The following is a 14,022-nucleotide window of genomic DNA, read 5'->3' on the forward strand; positions in this document are numbered from 1 at the left end:
CTCTAAAACACCTAAGGGGTATTTGAAAGAACGATCGGCCATTTGTAGAGTAATATTAGTAGCTTTTAATTTACCCATATTTAGCTTGGAACACACAGATAATGGCATAACACTAACACTAGCACCCAAATCACACAATGCATTATCAATAATTAAATTGTCAATATGACAAGGGATAGAAAAGGTACCCGAATCTTTTAATTTAGGTGGAGATTTATTTTGAAGTAGGGCACTACACTCTGCAGTGACAGCTACTGTCTCTACCTCACTAATAGACCTTTTTCTTGTCAATATTTCCTTCATAAATTTTGCATATGCAGGAATCTGTGTGATTAATTCAGTGAAGGGAACTGTTACCTTTAAATCTTTTACCATCTCCAGAAACTTACCAAACTGCTTGTCCAAATTTGTTTTCAAGTGACGATATGAGAATGGAAGTTTGATAACCGGCTTTGGAGCATTATTTCTCTTATCTGGAGTGGCCACCTTCTCTGGAGTCGTACCCTGCAATGTAGAATTAGATATATTAGTACTATGCTTTAGCCCTGCAGGGCTATTAGCTACATTGTCTGGTTTAACGGAATCAAGATTAGCATTATTTATTAAAACAGGTTCATCAACTCTGGGCATAGGGGACCCTTCATAGTTTGAACCACTCCTTAGAGTAATTGCATAGGCTTGATCCGTAGGCCTGGTTGGCTGTGCTGGCAGAGCTCCCTGTTGGTGGGCTTGTAGAGTAGCGGAAAGTTGCGCAATTTGATTGTCTACAATTTTATTGTGTGCTAGGATTGAATCAATTTGGGCATCCCTACTCTCCATGTGCTTCTTCATATGGACCAGCATCGCTCTAATTTCTACCAAAGCAGGGTCGGAAGATGATGAGGATTGTTGTGGTTGGTTCTTCTGGGCAGCATCGGGATGGTAATATTTCTACTATTGTTGTTGTGGCACCTGTTCTTGTGGTGGATTTTGGACATTGGTGCTCCGGTAGGAAAGGTAAGGATGATTCCGGTACCCAGGTTTGTAGGTGTTGGAGTATGGGTTATTCTGCCTATAAGCTTGAAAGGCATTAACTTGCTCCACGGAACTCCTACAATCTTGTTCCTAATGACCTAAAATTCCACAATTTTCACAAAAAGCCTCATTAGCATTATTATTAATTGCAGAAACATTAGCTACATGAGCAGTGCTAAGATTATCTAATTTCTGGCAGATAGAGGTTAAATGAGCTTGCAAAAAGGATACAGGGTCAACACTATGCTTCCCCTTGTTAGCAAAGCCTCTAGGATTCCCATATTGGGAATTTGTGTATCGCCATATCTTCAATAACTTGACTTGCATCATCAACATTAAGATTCATAAATCTCCCACTAGCTGCAGAATCTAAGATTATTCTAGATGAATTTCCAATGCCATTGTAAAAGGCTTGGATTAACTGCCATTGTGCCAAATTATGGTAGGGGCATTCTTTTTGTAGGTCCTTGAACCTCTCCCAAGCCTCATATAAAGTTTCATCGTCTTCTTGGGCAAAGTTCTGAATTGCACTCCGTAATACAGCTGTTCTCTCTGTAGGATAATATTTGTTATAAAAATTCAAAACAAGAGTTTCCCAGTCAGTTATACCAAGTGAAATTCTATTTAAACCATTAAACCATAATTTGGCTTTTCAGTTAAAGAAAAGGAAAGAGAATCTCCCTGATTTGGTCTTGTGTGACCCCAGCTTGCCTGATGGTATTACAGTATTGACAGTAGTCTGCAATATGAAGATTTGGGTCTTCACCCTTAGCTCCACTAAATTGATTCCTTTCTATCATCGTTATAAATTGGGGTTTAATCTCAAACTGTACCCCATCAAGAGCCGGAGTAGGAGTAAGGTGTGGAAAATCTGTAAACTTTGGTTGTGAGTAATCACTAAGCTTCTTTGGAACCGTCATCTCTGATTCTGGATCTGAAGATACCTCTGAATCGCTAGAACCAGTTGGAGGGTCCCGGTGATTATTATTATCACTAGAATCCACCAGAATTTGCTTGTAAAAATTCTTTTGTCTATGGAAGGATCGTTCGATCTCAGGATCGAATGGGATGTACCCTGATCTGGAACACCTGGGCATAAAAAAAAACTAAAAGCAAATATGGGACTTGCCTCAAAGAACTAACGTTCTCTGAGACAAAAAGGAAATAACCTAGACTACAAAAATAATCAGAAATAAAAATAAAACCGTTTCCCCGGCAACGACGCCAAAATTTTGACAGGGTAAAGTCATATCCCCTAATCAAAAGTGATTCCTAAATCCTCTAACTAATGTAGATAGGGAAGTAGGGTCGAATCCACAGAGAAAAGAGTCTTTCTATTCCTAATTAATTAATATAGTCTAGATTATGAAGTAACCAATATATTATAATCAAAAGGAACTAAACTACGAAGATTAAGAATAAGGAGAAAACAATGAAATAAAAGGCCTAGGGCATAGGTTCACCAATAAATAATATTCCAGGGTAAAACATAATAATCAATCATCAATGCATACATTAATCAGATCATAAAGGGCTTTCGCTACGTATTACAATCACACAATTAATCTACCGGTATTAAATCTCATCTCTCGAATCTCGACTTAACCATTTATAAATTAACCTGCCTATTGAAACTAGACCTAAACATCAATTCTCATCTGTCGAATCTCGAATCAATATTGTCAAACTCATGCATAAAAGATCTGCGCAAATCTAGTCACAAAGCATTAAATCAATCAATAGGAAATTAATCTAGCATTGACAATTAACAACAATAAATTACCCCTTCATATTATTTATGGATCTCCACAAACCCTAGAAATAAAACTACTCACACATAATTAAATCTAAACAAATCAAAATAATAAAACAAGACATGATCAAAAGAATAAAATAAATAACTAATATTAAGAGAAGAGAAATCGTTACCAAAAATCTGAAATTAAGAATAGAGTCAAGAACAAAGTATATGAGAGAGAAACTAATCTAAAAGCTAAGTAGAGAGAGAAAATCTAAGAAAGAATTAAGAGAGAATAAAAGGTGGTCTCCTAAACTCGCTTAATAGAAACGTATTTATACTAATTAAGAATCCTAAACTAAAACAAACTTAAACAACGCTAATCGTCTCTTAATAATAACACGCGCCCGATCGGTCGAGGCACCGCCCGATTGGGAGCGCCTTTTTCCTCTCAAGTATAAATCTCGCGCCCGGCCTCGAGCGCTAGCCATTGCTTCCCTCGCTCGGCCGGGCGCGCCTCTGGGCGCCAGCCTCTTTGGCCGGGCGGCTCTCATGGGCCACTATTTGGACTTCGATTGGGCTCCAATTCTTTGGGCCAATCTGGATTTCCTCTTTGGGTCTTGAATACTTGGTCCAAATGCCCCGGTATCACATATACCGAGCCCTTAATCACCGATTCTGTGACTCTAACCGGCCCTGTAGACACCTAAAAATGTCTCCCCAAAACCAAACCCGATGATGAACAACCTTTCACCGCCACTATTGGTCGGGTTCAGTATTTAATCCCAAGAGTGCTTAAAAAATCGTATTTTATTAAATTCATATTTTTGAACAGTCCATGGATTAGTCTTGATGTTTGGTAAAAGCATAGTTTTAATTTCAGCCCAAACTTATTAATTAATTTTAGCCCAAACCTTTTTTATTTTATTATTATTTATTTATTTTTATTTAATTATTTTCTTATTTTAGCCCAAATAATAATAAGTCAGAAAAGGCCCGAAATTATCAATCGGCACTTAAAATGCCGAAGGAAATTAGGGTTAAAAATGTATTTAGACGGAAAAACGGGCTGGAATTTCCCGCGCCACGGCAGGTACCTACTGTGTCACGGGAATCCTTCCCGTCTGACGGTGGGATTTCCCGTGACACGGGAAGTCTGCCGTGACACGGGACATTCCGTGTCTTTTCCGCGTAAACCCTTAACGCGTTTTCTATCCCGTTTTATGAAAATTTCCCGCGTCACACCAAAAGTGTACCGTGTCACGGGAAAGTGTGCCGTCTGACGGTGGAGCTTCCCGTGTCACGGTACAGTTTGCCGTGTCACGGGATACTTTTTTAGGGTTTTTATCATTTTAGGGTTCCGTGTGCTCCCTCAGCACATTTTCCCTATAAATACCCCCTCATTTCTGATGTACGGGGCACCGAGTACTTCTCTTATTTTATTTTCTCTCTTTTATACTTTAGCCTAAACACTAGCCTACCCTTTTCTACTTCAAAATTCCTTCTTCAAGTACTCAAAGGAGTCCGTACTTTACTCGTGGTTCTATCCTTAGGCCAAGGCGTGAAAGGTAGAATTGTTTGAGGGTTTGGCCCAAAAATCAACTTTACTTTATTTAATTTAATTTAATCATCGCTTTATTATTTTCTTGAAGTTACTAACTCGTTTATTATTTTGTAGTTGTAAACAAACAGAATCAAAGTAAGAGTCATGCTCCTTTTATTTCTATTATTTTTCTAACGATTTTATGTTGTTGGAATTATGATTAAATTGGTTTTAATATTAATGTTTATTCTACTATTATTTTTATGATCACTATATTTCATGTTAAAGGGAATATGTAATTGAAAATCACGCCTAATAAGATAATTTGGACAACCGGTTTAGGATCCTTTTTAATCTTGTTGTTTAATTCAAGTGATCACAAATTTTATAGAATTATGTGTGCATTAATATTACACCAATTTAGTTAAATAATAGTTTGGAGCGAATTGAATTATTGTTTGTATGCCTTTGAGATCACAGGAATGCTTTTCAATATAAGAATCGAGTAGAGGCCAATACGGGCGAATGTGACTCCATGATTCACTTCGTACCATCATCCCCGATCCTCCTTTCGTGGTTCCGAATCATATGGAGTTAGTAATCTCATGGATTATGAATGGGGTGTAACCTTCACGGGTCAATCGTTGTTGCCTATCGTTGTCCCTTATCGTGGTTGCCTTTTTTATGATCCGTGAACGGTTTACAAGTTCCTTAAAAACTTGTTGGCGGCTCCCTACTTTTTTTGTCCCTAATCGTTGTCCCTAATCGTATATGTCAATTCCCACTTCCTATGAGTGCCAAGCATATTCACACATGCTTTAACGTAGGCGCACTTCGAGCGACGCCTACAATTTGGCGACTCCACTGGGGAGGATTCTTAATTATTTATCGATTTGGGTGATCGGTATATAATTAAGATGAGTGGATGAGACTTGAAAGATTCTTGAAAAAATATTCCTGTGATTAATTTTAAATTTTTACATCTGCATAGACGTTTTAACGTCGCATTCAGGTCACCCGTAGGAAAAATTGGATAACTTGGTTGCGTGCGAAGGAAAACAGGGCACCAGTCAGATCTTCTGACTGCCGTGCCATGGCAGAATCTGCCGTGTCACGGTACAGTGCACCGTCTGACGGTGCACATTACCGTGACACGGGAATTTTTGCCGTGTCACGGCAGTCCTAAAATCAGTCTGGTGGCTTATTTTCTTTCCTCATAGTCGACTTCCTTCGATTTTTCTGAAATAACGTATGTGTTCTACATGCGTCTTAGCCCCGGGGGATTTAAGCTCTATCGACCCAAAAACGCTCATGGCAATAAGGGTTCATCCGAGTTATTAAATCCACCCAAACCATGGAGTCGAGTTCGATTTCATCACGAACTCGCAGAGCCGCCCGTTGGCATACACCCTCAAGGGAGGATGCCTTGCTAACGCTTCCAAACACTTAACCATGGTACCCTTTTGACACCCAAAGCTTGACAAATAATTGAACATAGATCTTGACTCTAGGTTGCGAACTTTTTTTACATCATCGTGCCTAAATGCTATGTGGTTGTTTGGTGCTAACCTTCATGTGTTTGCTCTTTTGTTTAACCCATGACCGAGGGTTTTTATTCTCACATAGTAATTAGTACGGACCTAAAATCGGTTAAAATCTGGAAAAATCACAAAACTGACCTGGAACTGCGCACCGTGTCACGGCATTTTCTGTCGTGCCACGGTGAACAGTGCCGTGATACGGGGCTGTCTACCGTCTGACGGTAGACTGCACTGTGCCACGACAGTCTGTACCGTGACACGGTGCCCAGGAAAGTGTCCTGTCAGTCCTTTTTTCGATTTTTGTGCGAATGCTGTGTCCATTTTTGTGTCGTGTCTAGCTATACGGTCAAAACACGCGTCTATAACCTCACTTAATCACTCACATATTATGTTCACACACTTTTTTTTAAGTCGTGCACCACCTTTTGACCGTATTTTAGGGAAGACTTGTTTTTTGTGTCGTTTTTTTTTCGGAGTAAGTCGGATGGTATCCTCTCATATGTTTTTTTTTAAAAAAAAAAAATAAAAGTAGAATTTCAAAACTATAGTTTTTTTTAATAAAAAAAAACATTTCTTTTTTTTTTCTTTTTAATCCGGATGGGTTAAGGTTAAGTTTGGTCATTAAAGGTGTGTTTGTTTCGGTGTCACAGCACTTGGTCAAGAAGCAGGGGTAGATTTTTACGGTTCGAGTCCATACCTCAACAACCTCTTATACCAAAGAGGCGTACAAGAAAACCACCTTAATCATCTCCACAAGATCCATCTCCAGTCTACTTTCAACCAATGGCCACTAAGGAAGACATCGAGAACCTCAATAGGACAATTGAAAGATTGTTTGACATGATGCAGACACTCACCACTAGAGTCAGCACTGTAGAACAAGACAATCAAAACAATGTCACTACTGCTGAAATAGACAAGATTAAGGAACAGATGATTAAGATTTATGAAGAGTTCACTTATGTGGAACAACCTGTCACCTTTTCGTCCATAAAAGACAAGCTTCCTGAGAAGTTTTCCACTGCTAACATTCCCAAATTCAAGCCTACTGATAATCCGCTTTTCCATTTGAAGGCTTTTTCTGCAACTATGGCTCTTAAGGGAGTAGATGTGACACTCTTCCCTACGGTGTTCCCTCTTTCCTTGGAGCATGCCTGTCAACAGTGGTTCTATTCTTTGGAATCCAAACATATCACGACCTGGGAGGATGTTGCTGGAAGCTTTAGGAATCGTTACAAATGTAACATCCAGGCCAAGACTTCTGAACGTGAACTCTCCATTCTCAAACAGAAAGAGAATGAAGGCTTCACCACTTACTTAAGCAGGTGGAGGGAAACAGCTGCGCTCCTGGTGGATCCCCCCAAAGAGAAAGAAATGGTTCGCTTGTTCATTGCCAATCTGACTCATAAGTACAAGCAACACTTGAAGTTTCTGCCTCTGAGTACCTTTGAAGCTGTATACGATATTGGAATCAATATCGAGGATGAACTAATGAAATCTGTTGGTAGCAACAATAATAACAGCACTTGGAAAAACAAGAAGAATGACACTCCTTCTTCTTCGTCTTCTAAGCCCAATAAGGCTACCAACAATATCAATATCAATGATGTGCTGGCCCTTAATGCTCCTCCTCAAAGATTCCGAAGGTAAAGGAGGGTTTACACGCCTTTGGGAATGACTTATGATGCTGCGTATGACCGTTTGCATGGTCAAGGACTGATTATGCCAATCGGACCATTTCCAGAACCTCGGCCAGAGAATAGGACCGCTAGCTATGACCCCAATGCTTATTGCAAGTTTCATCAAGGCAAGGGTCATAATACTGAGAAGTGTTGGAGGCTGAAGGATGCAATCCAAGACCTGATCGATGCTAATCAACTTCCTGTCCCTCCAGGGGGCAAGAAGCCTAACATTCAAACAGGTCCTCTTTCTGATGCTCTGGCTATCATGGGAGATGAAGTCTCCTTTGATCTGTCGATACTCATTCAACCTGTGAATGAACCTCTGCCGGAAGTTGTATTTATCTCAAGTACCGAAGAAGTGAATGGAATTTGGGATAGTGATGATGAAGACGTCTATCTCAAGGATATAGCCTGTTCATCTCTTGGAACCAGTGAAGACGTTTGGGGGGACTTTGAGGTCAAGGTTCTCACCAGAAGTGGACTGTTGCAACAACCTAATCCACCTCCACCTCCACCACAATCACATCCGATAGTTGATCCCATTGACCCTGTGAACAGCGATGTGGTCAAACAACTGCAAAAGACCAAGGTGGAGATGAATGTATGGAAGCTTTTGGCCACTTCCCACGAGCATCGAAAGGCTGTGATGAATGCTCTGGTGAAGATAGGAGTTGATGATGACATGACTCCTCAAGGACTGGTCAACTTTCTCACTACTGAGTTGCCAAGTACTAGCAATCTGATTTCGTTTTCTGATAAGGATCTGCCCCCGAAAGGTGACCAACATAATAAGGCCTTACACCTCACTGTGGTGTGTAGGCAGATGAATGTTCCTATGAGCCTGGTTGATAATGGCTCTGCAATCAATGTGTGCCCACTCCGTACTGCAAAGAAGTTGGGCATAAAGAATGAAGAATTGACTCCCTCCACTCAAGGGATTCACGCTTATGATAATACTCGCCGTCAAGCCGTGGGTACTATCATACTGAATATAACTACTGGGGCCATTGAACGTCGCACCAAATTTCAGGTGGTGGACATTAAGGCCTCTTTCAATCTGTTGTTAGGACGCCCTTGGCTTCATGAGCTAAAGGCGATTCCATCATCGCTGCACCAGAAAGTGAAAGCCATCGTTGGAGGGGTTCCGATTACTATTGATGCTTCTCCTATGCGCATTCAAGTTATTGATACTCCTATCGTCCATGTTGAACATGACGAAGAGGATGAAGATCTTTGGGGGTTTTCACTTGATGATGTTCTTGTGATCGAAGAGGAGGAAAAGTGCCATCTCGACTTCGATCCCTATTCAAACACCAATATCAATGCCATTCTGAAGAAGCAAGGTCATTTCCCTGGAATGACCCTTGGACTCAAGAAGAAAATGGCTGAATCTTGGGGCCATCCTGGTGCACTCAAGAAGGATACTTTTGGCTTGGGATTCAAGCCAACAAAAGAAGATCTGAAACAAGCTTTATTAAAGATGAAGGCTCGCAATAATGCTCGAATCACGAAGACAGAAATGGCCATGGATCCATATCCGTTCACCCTCAATGGCCAGTACATCAAAGAAGGGGAAGACTTCCCATGCTATGAATTCCCTGAGCCATTCGTCCATGATGGGATCCGTGAACCAAGATTTGAGGTGTTCCTCGATTGTGACTTCGTTGATGAAGACGAAGAGCTCTTCACAACCGAGAAGCTAGCTAGCCCGAACTCTGATGATCTAGGAATCAACCTCCTTTTTTGGAATGGAGAAAAATAAGTCCAAGCCGGTCTGCAATGATAACTCCGAGCTCGTTCAAGCTGTCATAACAAACAAGGATTTTGACCCCTCCGAGTTAATCGTCCAAGCTGACAACATTTCAAGGGGATGGCGCAATACATTGAGGATCACTACGCCGAGTGGAGAGAAGTTGGAAATAACCGTTGGCGAGGGTCCTATGTTTGATGAGTCTGAGTCGTCTGGGTCCGAGTCCGAGTCTGAGTCTAAGTCTGTAGACGAGTCCTTAGAGTCTGAGGCCGACCCTATTTCTGCTATAGAGTTCCACCCTGAGTCCCTTGTTGAGTCCTCTCTTTCTAGTCCTAATAATTCCGACGAGGTTGCAGCCGACCTTGCCCCTCTTGATGTATTAGCCAATGAATTCAATAAAATGAGTACCTTTGCTTACGATGCGTGTCATTCCCCTAGCCCTGATCAATATTGCTTTGCTAATGATAAAAATTACAAAGAAATAATAAAAGCAATAGAAGAACACGAAAATAAAACAGTAGTCATCGAAGATACAGAAACAGTTAACATTTCCAATGATACGACCGTTAAAGAAGTAAAAATTGGATTAACACTAAGTCAAGATGAACGGAAAGAGCTAATTAACTTGCTTAGTGAATTTGTTGATGTATTTGCTTGGTCATACCAAGATATGCCAGGAATGGACAGGGATATAGCTCAGCATACGATACCACTCATTCTAGGTATGAAGCCTGTCAAACAAAAGCTGCGCCGTATGAAACCCGATGTGGCTCTCAAAATCAAGGAAGAAATCAAGAAGCAGTTGGCCGCGGGTTTCATCAGAGTATCTAAATATCCAGAATGGATAGTGTTATGGGTAAAAATACGCAAGGCCAAGTCAACGACAGTCAACATAGGTCAACGACGAAGACGTCCAACGACGAAGCTGTGAGAGTGACGAAGCTTGAAACATCAGCAGAAGACCGAGTCAAATAACGACCTCCTATTCTTTGGGGAAAAGATAAGCTTAAGACTTAGTCCTACTTCAGCCATCCCAGTCCTCTAGAAATTCAAAACAGAAGAAAGGGAATCTCCTCAACTAACGTCCCAAAATCATGGGCACGATCTTATCTCCTTGCAACGGCTAGGGTGTGACCTAGCAAACCGTCTATATAAGGGTCGTAGTAGCAACGAGCATGGCATCAGTTCATAGCATTCATTCTAGACCACAAACTTGTAAACCGATATTACTTTTTGCATAGTGAAAGTTTGGTAGATCCTCATTCTACCCGCGGTTTTTACCTTCTTTGGGTTTTCCGCGTCACCAATTCCTTGTGTCGTTTACTTACTTTTTATTTTTCGCCTTACATTATATTTTGCTTAGTTGATCCGTAGCCTAGATTTTGATATTCAATCCCACTTAACAAAAATTAGCATAAACAATTTGGCGCCCACCGTGGGGCTACAACTAGGTAAAATCTAAAAATTTCTCACCAAGCCTTCAACATGTCAGCCGACGAAATGACCCCAGAACAGCTAAAAGCAGCCTATGAGAAAGTTCAAGCCAATCTCGAAGCTGCTAGGGAATCTAATGAGCGTCTCAGCAAGGAAAAAGAAGCGTCAGACTCCGATGCATCCGCTCTCCGCCAGCAATTGGAATCCACCCAAAGCAATCGTCGTCGCCGGCCGAGGCAGCTAGACCTGATCCCCAGAATGTCGTCGCTCGACATCATTGAGTCCCCCCATGATACTGATACCGAATCTAGTGGCGAGGAAATGGACGTGGACCCCCCTATCAGGAATGCTGGGCAAGGAAGCATCCGGACTCCAGGCGACAATCAAGGTAACCCGCAGCCCGATCGGGCGGAAATCCTACTCCAAAGGTTGGTTGCCTTAGAAAAGAAGAACTTTAGGGTCTTGTCAATGATGAAAAAGATGCCCGGCGTGCCGATCCCCGTCCAGCGAGAAGCTCCAGATGGATTCCCAGCTACCCCTTTCTGCGACGAGTTGGCCCTGGCCCGGATTCCCAGAAGATTGTCGCTCCCGACGTTTACGTCGCTGTATGACGGAACGACCTGTCTAGAGCAGCATGTTGAGTACTACAAGCAGCGAATGTGGCAAGCTTCGATCCCGTTCGAGTGCTGGGAAGCATGCATGTGCAAGTCGTTTGGTGCGACGTTGACAGGCCCTGCCCTCAAGTGGCTCGACAAACTTGAACCAGGTAGTATAACTAGTTTTGCTATGTTGGTTAACAAATTCTATTCCCATTTTGAAAGTAGCAGGCAGTTCGACAAGCAGACAAGCGATCTGTATCGGATCGTCCAGGGTCCTAAGGAAACCATCAGAGCCTATTGGTCCCGATTCAACAAAGAGAAAGTCTCAATCAAGAATGTCGACAACAGGACTGCCATTGAAGCCTTCCTCCGCGGACTGCATACAGACTCGGATCTGTATAAATATATGATCAAATATCCATGTTCAACGTTCGAAGAAGTCCGGACCAGAGCCGTGGCTCAAATGCGCTTCGATGTAGATATCGCCAATCGCAGTTCCCATCCAAGTTCCAGAAGTTCGTCCGATCGGAAGGTCGTTAGCAACCCAAGAGGATCGTGGCGGCATCAGCCTTATGAGGCAACAGGTAGATCACGTTCTGTTAATGCTGTGCAGGTAGAAGATGTCCTTGACGCCCCCCAATACCCCGAGATATCGGAATATGGCTTCGAAGTGAACATCGTAGCGGTAGTAAAAGAATTGGAGCCCTTGGGAAACAAAGTGCGTTGGCCGTCGAAGAGTAACAAGCCAGAATCAGAGAAAGATATGAGCAAATGGTGCGAGTTCCATAGCGATCATGGCCATAAGACGGAAGACTACTATGCCTTGCGAAGAGAAGTCGCCTTCCAGCTGAAGAGAGGTAACCTCAAGCATCTACTCGGGAAAAAGAAAAGCAGTGACGCAGGTCGCCGTGAGCCAGAAAAGACGACGACAGCCGGACCTCCCAAGCCCCCTGTACCTAAGGTAATAGTCAATGTTATCACTGGTGGTTCCGATATTTGTGGACTAACCTACTCTGCAGCAAAAAGGATCGCAAAGTCGACTATAGAAAATGCAGATGTCCCGGACGAGATCAGAGACCCCCTGGAAAAGAAGCTAGAAGCAATGTCGATTACTTTCGATGATGACGACGTCAACAACATCAACAAGGAGCATGAAGATTCTTTGGTAATTTCTTTGGTCGTCGGGAATTGTCTGCTTCGAAGGGTGCTGGTCGACGGAGGAAGCTCCGCAAATGTCCTGTTCAGGAGAGCCATGGAAGATATGGGATTAAAAGATAGCGACATCACCAGAAGGTCGACGACTCTGGTCGGTTTCAATGGAGAAAGCATGTCAACTCTCGGAGACATAACCCTTCCAACCTATGCAGGAGGCCTAAACCCTCAAACCAAATTCAACATCGTCGACTGCCCATCAGCCTATAACGCCATATTAGGACGACCCTGGATCCACCGATTGAAAGCCATTCCTTCCACCTACCACCAATCAATCAAATTTCCTACCCCATGGGGAGTCCAAGAAATTAAAGGAGATCCCCGTGAAGCCAAACACTGCTACAAAACAACCCTTAAACCAACCATGAGAACCGCATAGCAATTACAGCATGGCCCGACACCAGACAATCCCAATGACCTCGAAATCGACGAAATACCTTTAGACCCTGAAAAACCTGATCAAACCGTTCGTGTCGGAGCCAACCTAACACCTGAACTAAAAAATAGCATGTTAGCCTTTCTCCGAGAGAACAAAGACTGTTTCGCTTGGTCGCATAAGGACATGACCGACATAGACCCGAGCATCATCTCGCATAAGCTGAACGTCGACCCAAATCATAAGCCCGTCAAGCAAAAGCGTCGGAAGTTCGCTCCGGAAAGGAATAAAATCATCAACGACGAAGTGCAGCAGCTGACCGACACAGGAAAAATAAGAGAAGTCAAGTATCCAGATTGGCTCGCAACTGTTGTCGTCGTCAGTAAAAAGAATGGCAAGTGGAGAGTGTGCATCGATTTCACCGATCTCAATAAAGCATGCCCTAAAGATCCGTTCCCGCTCCCGCACATCGACGCCATGGTAGATGCAACGGCAGGTCACGAGCTCTTAACATTCATGGACGCCTACTCCGGATACAACCAGATCCTAATGCATCCCGACGATCAGGAGAAGACGACATTCATGACCGACAAAGGTATATATTGTTATAAAGTTATGCCATTTGGACTAAAAAATGCAGGTTCGACGTACCAAAAACTCGTCAATAAGATGTTCAAGGACCAGCTAGGAGAGACGATGGAGGTTTACATCGACGACATGCTGGTGAAATCTAAAAATTCGAAGGATCACGTCGATCACCTCAGACAGAATTTTGAGGTATTGCGAAAGTATGGTATGAAACTTAACCCTACTAAATGTTCATTTGGAGTATCCGCTGGAAAATTTTTGGGCTATGTAGTAACACAAAGGGGAATTGAAGCCAGCCCTGACCAAATCAGAGCCCTAATAAATATTCAATCCCCCCGACATGTTAAAGAAACCCCGAAATTGACAGGACGAGTGGCAGCATTAAATCGCTTCATCACCCGATCGTCAGACAAATGTCATTTATTTTACAAAGTTTTAAGAAAAAATAAAGGTTTTGAATGGACTGACGATCATGAGAAAGCTCTGCAAGATTTGAAAAAATACTTAATGACGCCACCCCTCCTGTCGAAACCCAAGACTAACGA

The 14,022-nt window shown here is 42.4% G+C and overlaps 1 protein-coding gene and 1 non-coding gene across 2 annotated transcripts; both read left to right on the plus strand.

Annotated features, from left to right (window-relative positions):
• The first annotated feature begins 1,448 nt into the window (after positions 1 to 1,448).
• On the plus strand, positions 1,449 to 1,555 carry LOC145561099 (small nucleolar RNA R71). Its single transcript, XR_014093680.1, has one exon. It is a non-coding gene; the product is annotated as a small nucleolar RNA R71 (small nucleolar RNA).
• A 9,213-nt stretch (positions 1,556 to 10,768) lies between these two features.
• LOC145557694 (uncharacterized) lies at positions 10,769 to 12,892 on the plus strand. The gene has a single exon (XM_081618869.1). The coding sequence runs from the start codon at positions 10,769 to 10,771 to the stop codon at positions 12,890 to 12,892; it is 2,124 nt and encodes a 707-aa protein (XP_081474995.1).
• Positions 12,893 to 14,022: the final 1,130 nt, after the last annotated feature.

The sequence above is a fragment of the Chenopodium album genome, chromosome 9, assembly GCF_948465745.1.
Source record: "Chenopodium album chromosome 9, dcCheAlbu1.1, whole genome shotgun sequence".
Lineage (NCBI taxonomy): Eukaryota > Viridiplantae > Streptophyta > Magnoliopsida > Caryophyllales > Amaranthaceae > Chenopodium > Chenopodium album.

Coding starts and splice junctions, on each gene's coding strand:
- LOC145557694 (XM_081618869.1), top strand. CDS start 10,769: ATGACCCCAGAACAGCTAAAAGCAGCCTATGAGAAAGTTCAAGCCAAT.